Here is a 14,035-nt window from a genome sequence, read left to right on the forward strand (position 1 = left end):
GACACAGAGGAGTAGATGGTAACGAGCGAGCGGACGAGCTTGCCAGGTTGGCAGCGGCCGGAAAGCCAATAGGACCCGAGCCTATGGTGCCAATAGGGTCACATACAATAAGGGAGGACTTTAGACAAAAGGAGGCGTGCCTTAGAGAACAACACTGGCGCGAAAGTCTAGCACTTCGGCAGGCAAAGGCACTAATAGGAGGGTACAACTCGAAGCGATATAAGGCTATGATTAACCTCCCAAAAAGTAGCCTTAGGATTTTAACAGGTATACTCACAGGTCACTGTAGGCTGAAGAGCCATATGCATAAATTGGGCATATCAGCTAGTAGCCTCTGTCGATTCTGTGATGTCGAAGATGAGTCTGCAGAACACATCCTGAAGGAATGTGAGGCAGTCGCGAGACGAACGCTTAGGATCCTAGGATCATCCAAACTAGAAAATAGTCACATACACTCTCTGAAGCCGAGAACTATTCTGGATTTTCTCAGAGAACTCGGCTTGGATGAAGTGTTGTAAAGAGAATGAGGGCACAATAGACCAATAGGTCGCAGTGCTTAACCTCACAACATCTATCTATCTATCTACTAAAGCACTCATCAACAGCTTTCATTTGATATCCATTTGGATAAACACATTTTAGGGGTGCCCGGGTCCACGTTTTGGCCTATATATCGAGACCCTAGTCACCAATAGGTATGAAAACTACACTGTACTAAAGCACTCATCACCCCAGCGGGTTAGGGGATCAGAATATACCCGCGGTAGGTATGCCTGTCGTAAGAGGCTACTAAAATACCAGATTCAAGGGGCTGTGTAGCGCAACCTTTCAGGTTGCCAGCTCAATATATAGCTTCTCTAAGCCCAATTGTCAACCTCACCTGTCCGCGGCGAATCCTGTTTCACAAACAGACGAGGCTCTGGCGACCCCAAGCTCCATGAGGATGGGAAGGGAGGGAATGGCCTGAAGGTTTAATGTGGCCACATAAATCGTTCCCGAGATGGTCGGGCTAGCACCTTAATGGTGATGTGGTACCGGAGCGTACCGGATCTGTATCCGGCAAAGGACCATCACATCGATAACACTCCCCCAAAGTCTTCGGGGAGCAACCTTGTCGCTACAACAACAACAACAACAACTCATCAACAGCTTTCATTTGATAATCATATTATATAAACACATTCTAGGGGTGTCCGGGTCCACGTTTTGGCCTTATATATCGATACCTTAGTCACCAATAGGTATGAAAACTACCCTGTACTAAAGCACTCATCAACAGCTTTCATTTGATATCCAATTGTATATAGAGATGGCAAAAAAAAAAAAAATCGATTAATTAATCATATGATTATTTGCAAAAGTAAAATAATTGATTGCATTAATTGCAATTAATAAGAATTAACGATTAATTGCCGATTTATAAAATATATTTATAACACAATTGAGATCTCTGTTTCAAAAGCTACGACGATGCATCAAAATAATTAAAACCAATTTACTTGAAAAAATTCTTTTATTTTTTATTTAGCCAAGTTTGTAGAAATAATAGTTTTGACAGCCGTTTAGTTGTTAGTCGGTTTCTTTTTAATGTTGCGGTCGATCCAGCCTTGGAAAACAACCGTTCCGCATGCACTGATGTTCCAATCAATTGGCAATAATTTTTAGAGACTTCATAGGGTTTGCAATAAACTGTTTTCATGTCATCCCAAGCATCTACTACGTTCGATTTAAGTGGCAACACTTGGGAGTTTAAATAAAAAGTGAGCTCGTCTTGAGGTTGTACGCGAGAGTTTTGTGTGGAACCCATTAGTAAAAATCATGTTCTGAATCCACCGATGACTCACTTGCTGTTTCCATATTGACATCTTCTTCGGTTATTTCAGCACGAATGTATCTTAATACCGAAGCCAAAGCCACCGGATCCTTAAAATTAACTCTTTTAAATCTTGGATCCAAGATAGTGGATGCAGCTAAGAGGAAAGAATGTTCTACGGTTGCAAATCTTTTATCAAATTGCTTTAAAATTTCTTGTTTCAGTTTTTGTGCTGTTGGTTGACATGGGTGAATTTTCGAAATTTGTTCATGACCGCAATGAACTAGAGGTATTATTTGGCTGAGAGTTCCATGTCGTTCGCCACTTATCTGCACTGTCATGGCCTCTAAAGGTCTTAAAATTGTACATATTTCCATTAGTTCATCCTTTTCTCTTGACGTTATCATGGGCGGATAATCTGGGTAATTTAAAAAAATTTGGCTGACGTAGCCGCTAATTTTGATGAACCGCTCTATCATATAATACGTGGAATTCCAGCGCGTATTTACATCTAGTAAAAGTTTCAAAAATTTACCCTCTGGTACGCCAGCGGCTGTTTGCACCTTTCGTATGTCGTCATTGGCTTTAACGCTGCGTTTGAACCATTTCACAATTGTTTTGCATTTTAAAATAATGCCTTGTACAGCAGAAAAATCTAATGAATTCAAACAAACCAAATTCAGCGTATGAGCGAAACATGGAATATGACGTTTTTTTCCGAATTTTTCATAGATTGCACTGACAATATTTCTTGCATTGTCTGTGACAATAGCCTTAACGTTATCTTCCTCAATAGAAAAATTTTTCAATGCATCGGACAAAATCTCAGATATATGAGAAGCTGTATGGGACTCACTCAATTCATTCACACCAATTGTTCCATTAAATAGCTTTGTTTCAAGCAACCCATGAACGGTTATTCCCAACATGCTTTTCATGTCTATATGAGTCCATATATCAGTTGTCAGGGTTACACAATGCAGATTTGAAAGCAAGGACACACAATTTTTTTTCCTCTTCATACAGTTTATCACTTTCAGCATTTATCGTGTTCTTTGTTGGGACTTTGTAAAGTGGGAAATTTTGCTTCATAAAGTCTAAGAAGCCAGCACCTTTAATAAAAGTTAAATTTCTTAGAATAAAATAATAGAATAATTAATGAACACAAAAGCTACCTTCAACAAAGGTAAACGGCAAATTATCTTTGACGATCATGTGCATGATCCCATGTGTAATTTTCTTGTTTTTTTTTCCTGAGGAATAGCTTTGAATGTTGGTAAATGCTTTTAAAATTAATGGTTGACTGACGGTGCTACTCAACTGACTTGGCCGGCTACTTGGCTGACTGGCGCTACTACTCGGCATTTCATCTGTGCTACCTTCGCATTCATTTGTCATATCGACCACAGTATCCACACTATTTTCATCAATGGTTTCCCTGTCATCCTCGTTTGTTTTGGAATCATGCTATAAAATAATACATTACGCACCCATTCTATGAAGGAAATTAACTATTTTATTTTACCTTAAACTTATCAACTTCATCTGCATGTTTCAATTTTAAATGCTGGAACATGTTTGATGTGTTGTTTGAAAATTTTAGCTTTTTCTTACAAAAATTACACACAACCAGGTCGTTTTCTTCTTTAATAAAATATTTCCACGCTTTACTTTTGATAGGAGCCATTTTGCGCAATGTTAGTGAACAAGAATCTTAGTGATGTAAGAAAAAACAAAGAAACAATGCTACCAAGCACAGATAAAAACATGTGTGTAAAAACAATTATTTTGTCAATTAACCGATTAAAATTGCAAATAATTGAAAGAAAGTCTACGATACAATTAAATCATTAATTGGTCAAAATTAATCGATTATTTCAATCTTTGCGATCAATCTTGCCATCTCTAATTGTATAAAAACATTCTAGGGGTGCCCTGGTCCACGTTTTGGCCTATATCTCGAGACCCTAGTCACCAATAGGTATGAAAACTACCCTGTACTAAAGCACTCATCAACAGCTTTCATTTGATATCCATATTGTATAAACATATTCTAGGGGTGCCCGGGTCCACGTTTTGGCCTATATCTCGAGACCCGAGTCACCCAGGGGTACGAAAAATACTCAGTATCAAAGTACTCATAAACAGATTCCATTTGATACCCATATTGTACAAACACATCCCAGGATTACCCAGGTCCACGTTTTGATCTCAAGACCCTAGCCAGAACGGGATAAAAAGTATCGTATGTCCGTTCCCTGGTTATAAGCTACCTCTCCACCAATTTTCAGCCAAATTGGTTCATCCGTTCTTGAGTTATGCGTAGTGTAACTAACACGACTTTCTTTTATATAGTATTTTTCTAAAAAAATCATACCTCAAGAATGGCTAAACCGATTTGGGATTTCAAAACCAACTGACCATCATCTCTCCGTCCTGTATCTTTCCTAAAAATTTCATGGCAATCTTTCTATCCGTTCTCGAGTTATGGAGTGACAATCAAAATGTACACTTCTTTTTATATATATAGATAATACACACATACAAAACAATGTATGTAAGCGCATCTGTATAACAAAAATGCATGTGAAATATATTTAGTAGCAAAATTTGTTTTCTGTCCAACTCAAGCGTTCTAGCAGAGACCACAAACTAGCATTACTTTTATAGTTTCGACGAAGAAAATCAAAAACTCAAATATTTGAGCCACTCAAACTTTCTCGGAGTGCTCATAATTTTGGAATCTAATATGATTTAAATTTTAATATTAGGTTTCTTGTTGTTCCCTTTCTAATTTGGTATAAAATGTTTTTTTTTTTCTTCATAAACGCTACGCCTAATCGTTTCGTAATTATCCGCATGTTAACAATCCTCGTGTTCCAATGGTACATGGTATCTGGTTCATGTACCATTGGAACACGAGGAATGTATGTATGTAAGTATTATAGACGTTGATTTGGTTGCAACGACAACGGTTGGTGTGTCAAGTGTGTCGAACAAGGCAATCCTAATCCCTTATTCAATGCATACAAATGACTCCGAAAAGGGTCATATAAAAAGTAAATTATGAACGTAATAGGAGTTTGATCGGACTCCTATTTAAGCTCACATAATGTATGAAATAAGACTCATATCGGATGACCATCGCAAGAAGGGAAATACGCTCATTTCAGACTACTTAAAGGACATCTTTCTGACTCTTTTATGACTCCGAATGTTTGCTGGGAGAACAGTTTATTTGTATGTCAATGTTCCTTCATGCGCAATCGGAATTTATTCTTTATATATAATGAAATTATAGGAGGCTGTACATTTCAGATATTAAGTGAAAATTCAACGGAAGGACCAATAACACGCTCCGGAATAATCGAAAAACTAGATGAAGTTGGTTGTACAGGTATAAAGGAATCGAGATAGATATAGACTTCCATATATCAAAATCATCAGTATCGAAAAAAAATTTGATTGAGCCATGTCCGTCCGGTCGTCCGTCCGTTAACACGATAACTTGAGTAAATATTGAGATATCATCACCAAATTTGGTACACGAGCTTATCTGGACCCGGAATAGATTGGTATTGAAAATGAGCGAAATCGGATGTTAACCACGCCCACTTTTTATATATATAACATTTTGGAAAACACAAAAAACCTGATTATTTAGTAAATAATACACCTAGAATGTTGAAATTTGACGTGTGGACTGATATTGAGACTCTTGATAAAAATTTGAAAATTTTTTTAAATGGGCAGGGCACCGCCTACTTGTGATAAAATCAATTTTAGAAATATTATTAATCATAAATCAAAAACCGTTAAACCGATCGTAACAAACTTCGGCAGAGAGGTTGCCTTTACCATAAGGAATGCTTTGAAGAAAAATTAACGAAATCGGTTAAGGACCACGCCCACTTTTATATAAAGTTTTTTTAAAAGGGTCGGGGACGTATAAAATTAGCTCTATCTTTGCAAAAAAGAGCTTTATATCAATGTTATTTCATTTCCCAAGTGGATTTATAACAATAAATAGGAAAAACTTCAAATTTTAAAAAATGGGCGTGGCACCGCCCCTCTTATGACTAAGAAATTTTCTGTTTCGGGAGCCATAACAAGAAGAAAAATTAACGGATCGTAATGAAATTGGGTACACAGATTTTCCCTATAACAAGAAATATTTCTAGAAAAAATGGACGGGATCGGTTAAAGACCACGGCAACTTAGATATAAAACAAGTTTAAAAGGGTCATAGACTAGAACAATAAGCTTTAACTTAGCAAAAAATAGTTTTGAATCAATGATATTTCACTTATCAAGTTTTATTGTAAGAGGAAATGGGGAGACATGTTTTTTTAAACGGGCGGTGCCACGTATTATGTAGAAAAGTAATTTAACGGAAATGAAATGTACAATTGAAGCTCACGCTGTGTATATAATGTTCAGTTACACCCGAACTTAGACACCTTTACTTGTTTTTTATTATTCTAATACATTCTTAAAATGTCTCAATGTTTGCATGCATGTTTATACCGCTACGCTACTTGAGTTTTGCGCTGAGATTTCCACCGAAGTGTAAATTTGTTTGTACCAGGGATCGTAACATTTAAACGATTTACTATAAAAATCGTTTCTGATTATTTGTCCTTTTATATAAAAAACAATAAATATATTTTTCGATAGTATTTCTTATTGAGGTTGCACATTCATTAGGGATAACCATTGCTTTGGGAATGATGAATAATAAAAATTAATAATAATTAATTCTTAACAAAAACCAAATGATTAAACATTCACGAATATAGAAAAAAAATGGTACATACATAATTTTCACCAGCCTGATGAGTGGGTTTATAAGAAAGTATACATAACAATGTGCTAAATGGGAATCTAAGAACCCCGGCATGGGTTCGACCATATCGGAATTTTTGGCGGGACCAGACCTTCTCGGGAATGATTTAATATGAACACATTGAACCTTGAATCTAGCCCCCTGCTCATCATGAGCTGTTTCAGTTTGTTGAAGTTATCTTCACAGGCGGCGGTGCCTATATTTTATTGAAAGTGAAGTTATAAAAATATTTGGAGTAGATCTTCAAGTTATTTTTGCAACGGAAATAAAAAATTGAAACAGTCCAAGGTGATAACTCAAATTTGAACGATCTGTTATTGTTTTTGTAGTGATAAAGACACTCCCCGAAGGTTTTGGGGAGTGTTATCGAATGCTCATGGTCCTTTGATGGATACATGTAGATCCGACAAGCCCGACTATCTCGGAAACATTGAACCTTATAAGCCATCCCGCCCCCACCCCCTAGTTACACGAGTAGGCGCAATACCCAAATGATTCAAGGGGTTGCCAGCGCAATTTATAGCTTCTCCAACCCAATTGCCCACCTCAGCTACCCCCGCGCGAAGGCGGGGCTCTAGTAACCCCAAGTTCCTAATGTTGTTGTTGTAGCGATTAGGACACTCTCCGAAGCCCTTGAGGAGTGCTATCGATGTTGAAGGTCCTTTGTCGGATGCAAGTCCGGTACGTTCCGGTAACAAGTACTATAAAGGTACATCTTGGGAACGATTTGGTATGACACGAAACCTTCTAGGCCATTCCGCCCTCCCACCCGCTAGATCCTTAAGGAGTTCGGGGTTGCCAGAGCCTGGGCTGTCAATGAAACAGGATTCGCCACGGGTAGGTGAGCTTGAATCCATTTGGTATTTTAGTCGTCGCTTCCGACAGGCGACCCCCTAACCCCCTAATGGAACTAAGCGATGGCGGCAGGATTGGCTAGAGGGTTCAATGTGTTCATATTAAATCGTTCCCGAGATGGTCCGACTTGTTCCTTAATTGTACTTGTTATCCGAATGTACTGAATCTATATACGACAAAGGACCATCAACATGGGCAACACTCTCAAAAACCTTCTAGGAGTGTCTTTATCGCTACAGCAACAACATTGCCAAAGTATCGGCGCTATATCGTGTTAAGTAGCTGCCACCAAGCAAGAACTGTCATAAGATGCAATAAGTATGGCTCCCAAAATTCATTCACATACTTCAAAACTCTTACCTTCAGAGAAAATAAGTTTTTTAAAAAATAAGTTGCGTTATTTATTATCAAGAACAAATTGAAATTTGCATTTGATTTATACTTGACGCTTGTTAATATATTGCAGGAGATAACTTACTGTTATAATTTACAAAAGTGATTTGGCTATTACAAATTGATAAGATTGAAGTCACAAATGAGAGAATCGATTGTTATTTAACTTGTATTTACGCTATTTATTTCTGACTAAGCGGGCTATCTACATCGAAACTATTAATCTTGACTTTGGCCTTACTTCTTAGTTATGTAGACTCAACTACACATTTACGATGTATGTATACTCTGCATATGGAGCACTTTTTAAGATAACATTCTCCTGGCTTGGTGGTTCAACGTGGTCACATGAAATGCCTCCCGAAACCTTAATGGTGCTTTGAAACGAAATGTACCTCCCAGATTATTCTAATTATTTTAGTTCTTTATCTCTATAACAACAACTACTCAGCTTGTCGGCAGGCATCGGTGCAATTCAGAAACGAAATATCAAGCCAAGAAGAATTAAACAAGAGGTGCCTCAGGGTGGTGTCCTATCCCCACTTTTGTTTAACTTTTACATATCAAAACTACCTTCGCCACCAGAAGTAGTTACTATCGTTTCTTACGCCGATGACAGCACAATAATGGCCACAGGCCCGGGCCCAAAGATCGATGAGCTTTGCAACTGAATAAACGGCTACCTCCCTGATCTCCCCAGTTTTTTCGCCTCGCGAAACCTGGCATTATCACCGACTAAATCATCCGCGACCCTATTTACAACTTGGACGTCCCAAATGTCGACCATTTTGAACATCCACGTCGATGGCACTACGCTACCGACTGTCCTACACACCAAAATCTTGGGTGTGACGTTTGATCAGGATCTACATTTTGGTGAGCACGCAGCCGCAATTGTTCCGAAAATCCAGAGCCGTAATAAAATCCTCAAATCCCTTGCTGGCAGTACTTGGGGAAAAGACAAAGAAACGCTCATTACCACATACAAAGCAATTGGGCAGTCGTTTGCGTGCTACGCGTCCCCTATATGGTCGCCAAGCCAGAATCGCCACGGGCTCAGACTCGCCACGGGCTGTCTCCTTATGTCCCCAGATCATAATGAGGCGAGAATACTCCCCATCAGGGAGAGAAATGAGACTCTAACCAAACAGTTCCTGTTGAATACCTTGAAACCTGGGCATCCCAACAGACATTTGATTGATGAGCCAGCACCGCCTAGGGACTTAAGGAGTCATCTCCGTAAGCATTTTGAGGAAATACGGCACCTGAAAACTCAGCCGTATGAAGCAAAAAAACACAAGCAGGTCCTTGGTGAACTCCATAAACAGGCGTCGGGCCTTTATGCCGGGAATTGCTCGGTGAATCCAGTACTCGGGGAACAGTACCCAAAACTTGCGGAAGAGGAACGCATACTCCCCAGGGAAACGCTAGTCACTCTGGCTCAACTTCGTTGGATACTGTAACATGTTAAACTCTTACATATCCAGAATCAACCCCGACATACAAAATGTATGCCCCGCTTGCAATGTGTCCCCACATGACACCAACCATCTCTTTAATTGTAATGTGGAACCAACGCCTCTAAAACCCCTTTCATTATAGTCCACCCCTGTGGAAACAGCAAGTTTCCTTGGACCCCGTTAGAGGATATTGATGACAATTTGTGATCGGTCGCAGCTATTAGGTGGGGCGAAACATAGCTACAACGATATTAACGATAGCGACACTCCCGACAGTTTTGGGGAGTGTTATCGATGTTGATGGTCCTTTGCCAGATATAGATCCGGTACGTTCCGGTAACAAAGCTCAATTAAGGTACTAGCCTGACCATCTCGGAGACGATTAATATGACCACATTAAACCTTCTAGGTCATAATGACCCCCCACCCTCTAGTTCCATGAGGAACTTGTGGTCGCCAGACCTGCTAAATACATACATATGTGTATAACACATTCATATTTGAAACAGATTTCCCATTTACAATTGGGTTGCGGAAGCTATGAAGCTATAAAGCTTTGTATTGCGCTTATCAACCCCTTGAATCCCAGCTACTCAACTTCTATCTTTATATTGTAAAAGGTTAAGTAAATCCTATCTCCAATGAGATTTGGCCCCAGTATATCTTAATGAAAGGCTTCAATTGCAATGTGGCAGCAATGCCTGTATTGATAATATAACCTACGTTTACTACCATTCATGTGAACTAAAATGTGCGAATGTGTATTTATTGATTTTTTTATACAGCCGCTTCCACCGTTTCAATTCAAAAATACTCTTGCATACATTTAATATACCGCCTAATATACATATGTACATACATAGTATATACGACAACGAATGATGTGCGTTAGTCTAGTTCATTTTCTCATACTTTCACCTTCAATGCCATTTAAATACCAGCTGATGCAAAAACAACACGAAATTTTTCGGTGATTATGTAATTATTTTAGGCAATTTTCATTTCTAATATGCACGCGCATGGAATATTTCGGTGGGTATCCATCTACAATTGAATATCAAGCAGGAACCTCAACAGAAGTAAACATGAATACGTATATCATCAAAAGCGTAAGGGTGTGTAGTAAGTAAAACATCATCAAATAGCTTTCTATATGCAGATTATATAGTGGGATGGGAATTCATTCACTTTGTCAGACAAATAGGCGCCATAAACAGAGATTAGTTTATATGATTTCGATTAGGTATGTATATGAAATCATCTGTGAACAATAAGCGCGAATGAGGAAACGCTTTAAACTAGAACAGAGTAGCTTAGTGCAATTAAGCGCTTTGTAAATCTAGCCACCTCATCACGATTTCCACTTAATACACAGAGGTTGTGCATAAAGTTCACAAAGATTAGGTCAATGATGTCTGTTGTACCCAGGTATATGATATACATACATAAGTAGAAGTTTTCATACAAAAATGTGTACTACAGAATTGTGCGCACATATCCCCACTCCTTGACACACCTGCTGGGCAAAAGTTGCATAAGCGAAACGTAAATTTGTATCCTATTATTTGTTATCAATAAGATGAATAGGAAAATTTAACTTTTAAGAAATAAACCTCTGAAATCGTAGACACCAAGTTAACTATACTTACCCATCTAAAAGACCAATATTTAAAACTTTACATACAACTTACATAGGACGTGAAAACATTTTTTCAGTGGGTCAGCGGTTCTTTTAAATAACTTTCAGCTTCTTAGTTTTGTTATTAATAAACGCGATTTCCGTTTACACAAATTTCTTGTTCTCTTTTATAAAAATTAAGCGGCAGTTTTATTCATATTCGTTGAGCTTTGCATCGAATAATTCATTTAGATATTAAATCTGCCTTATCTTATTTTTTAGTGCACTAATTTACAAATCACTAGAATTTCCTGCCCGCGAACGGAGGCAATAATATTACAACAGCTTTGAAGTCAAAAAACGACTATGAAAAATCGTTGGAAACGTCGTTTACAGCGAATTGACAGAATTCACCATGAACTTCAGCTGTGGTAAACTCTATCAGCTGATAAATATTTTGTTTTCTTGGAAAGTGTAGCGTGGGAAATATATCCAATGTGACAGATGGAATTTGTTTACATTCCATGTTACAGTATTTGCTTGTTATAGCTCCGACAAATGGTTCAACTATATACCGGTTGGCTCATCTGTAAAGCATCAAAATATGTCTGTTCAAATGTCAAAATCTGTGTATTGGTGTTGGTGCGAATGGTATGGAATGGAAACATAAAACTTAGCAGTTTTTGTATGTGTAACTAAAATGTTGCCAATGTGTTGGTTTCATTTTGAGTTTGCCATCTCCTTTTGACAATCCCTTCGACCATGCAATGACATAAATAAAATCAGCTGATGAGATGAGCCAACCTGTACATAATTGAACCATGGCTCCGACATATAAGCAGTTTTTCATACAGATGAATCAAGATGAATTTAACCCATGCTAATGCATCATGTGTAGATTGCACGTTTTTTATTGGGAATGCTAGAATGAGCGACACTGGTGCTATCTGATATTGAAAAGTAGCCAACTCTACAATTTTGTTCCAAGCAAATCATTTGAAGAAGAATTTGACATTTGCGTTGGCTAAGGGCGTTGGCACGCGTGAAGTGAAATTATTTTTCCCACTGCCCAATGGTTCAATTATGTACAGGTTGGCTCATCTCATCAGCTGAGTTTATTTATGTCATTGCATGGTCGAAGGGATTGTCAAAAGGAGATGGCAAACTCAAAATGAAACCAACACATTGGCAACATTTTACTTACGCATACAAAAACTGCTAAGTTTTATGTTTCCATTCCATACCATTCGCACCAACACCAATGCACAGATTTTGACAATTTGAACAGACATATTTTGTTGCTTTACAGATGAGCCAACCTCCCTACAAGAATACTGACAATCATATGACTATCATCTGATTGCCAGCAATGTCAACCTAACGATCAGCGCCTCATACAAACTTTCTATCACAAACTTAAGGGGACTTGCGCAAATGTGATGTAAACAACTGTGTACGTGTGAGTTTTTGTCTCCTTCTTATACACCAACATGGCCTACTGATTAAGTATATAGCCGTACTGCTCACTCTCATTCCTTTTCCTGGATCAGTGCTGACACTCTAACTATCAAAAAGTGTCATAAATGGTAGTTTACTGTAGATATCAGGTTTGACTGTTATACTATCATAAATGACCATTGTTATATTCCGCCAAAAATGAAACAATGCTTTTTGCTTTTTATTTACTTTATTTCTCTACGTTTTTAATTTTGTACGTGATAAAAGCATACATGTTTGTTATTTGTTTAAAATAAATAGTTTTATAAGAATTCGAGTTCAGAATGTTCAATTTAAATTCAGAAAATAACAAAACAACAGAAGAGCGCTTTCCTCATGCGGAAACACATTTAAAAATGAATCACCACTAACCACTATTATTTTTCACGTATCAATTTTTTGAGTGCGCCCCACACATTCCGACAGCTTTTGGTATTTTTTAATTTTATTTTCGATTTTTTTTCTTTTAGTATGGAGCTTTGAAATGGACTCTTTTTCATTTTTTAAATGGTTTTCGTCGGTTGAAAATGGCGGAATTTAAAAAATAACAAAAGAACCGTGATAATCATTTGACTGTCATATGACAGTCAGTAGTGACAGCATGATTAAATCGGATAAACTGTTCTCGCATACATAAAATTCCGTTGAGAATTATGTATCTGTCTCACATGCATAATGGTATCTGCTGTATGTTCTTTTGTTCTGTACCAGGTGTCCGAAGCTTTCCCAGTTTGAGTCATTTTTTCATGATTATAGGCTGTCGTTGGGAACATGCGGACATGCGTGAGCGAACAAAGGAACATACATAAATTTGAGTATCAATGTTTACGTCATCGCAGGATCAGCATTGTCAATTACAAGTGTGAGTGTATTAGTAAAACTATCAGCGTTTCTTGTAGGGCTGTATATAGTTGAACCAGCACTGCCCTACAAGAAACGCTGATAGTTTTACTAATACACTCACACTTGTAATTGACAATGCTGATCCTGCAATGACGTAAACATTGATACTCAAATTTATGTATGTTCCTTTGGTGGCTCACGCATGTCCGCATGTTCCCAACGACAGCCTATAATCATGAAAAAGGACTCAAACTGGGAAAGCTTCGGACACCTGGTACAGAACAAAAGAACATACAGCAGATACCATTATGCATGTGAGACAGATACATAATTCTCAACGGAATTTTATGTATGCGAGAACAGTTTATCCGGTTTAATCATGTTGTCACTACTGACTGTCATATGACAATCAAAAGATTATCACGGTTGTTTTGCTATTTTTTAAATTCCGCCATTTTCAACCGACGAAAACCATATAAAAAATAAGTTTAAAAAATGAAAAAGAGAGCATTTCAAAGCTCCATGCTAAAAGAAAAAAAATCGAAAATAATATTAAAAAATACCAAAAGCTGTCGGAATGTATGGGGCGCACTCAAAAAATTGATACGCGAAAAATAATAGTGGTTAGTGGTGATTTATTTTTAAATGTGTTTCCGCATGAGGAAAGCGCTCTTCTGTTGTTTTGTTATTTTCTGAATTTAAATTGAACA

The 14,035-nt window shown here is 37.8% G+C and overlaps 2 protein-coding genes and 1 pseudogene across 4 annotated transcripts in view; 1 reads left to right on the top strand and 2 right to left on the bottom strand.

Annotated features, from left to right (window-relative positions):
- Men-b (Malic enzyme b) overlaps positions 1 to 11,349 on the bottom strand; it is a 74,741-nt gene extending 63,392 nt beyond the window's left edge. For all 3 annotated transcript variants that reach the window (XM_067762246.1, XM_067762244.1, XM_067762245.1), the window contains exon 1: positions 11,059 to 11,349. In XM_067762246.1, the coding sequence (XP_067618347.1) occupies positions 11,059 to 11,075 (17 nt within the window). In that variant the 5' untranslated portion in view covers positions 11,076 to 11,349. The remainder of the gene's footprint in view (positions 1 to 11,058) is intronic.
- The window catches only part of DNAlig3 (DNA ligase 3), a 64,564-nt gene that overhangs the window by 28,728 nt on the left and 21,801 nt on the right, over positions 1 to 14,035 (top strand). The window lies entirely within an intron of this gene.
- LOC137237894 (zinc finger BED domain-containing protein 6-like) lies at positions 1,633 to 11,099 on the bottom strand (annotated as a pseudogene).

The sequence above is a fragment of the Eurosta solidaginis genome, chromosome 1, assembly GCF_040869045.1.
Source record: "Eurosta solidaginis isolate ZX-2024a chromosome 1, ASM4086904v1, whole genome shotgun sequence".
Taxonomy (NCBI): domain Eukaryota; kingdom Metazoa; phylum Arthropoda; class Insecta; order Diptera; family Tephritidae; genus Eurosta; species Eurosta solidaginis.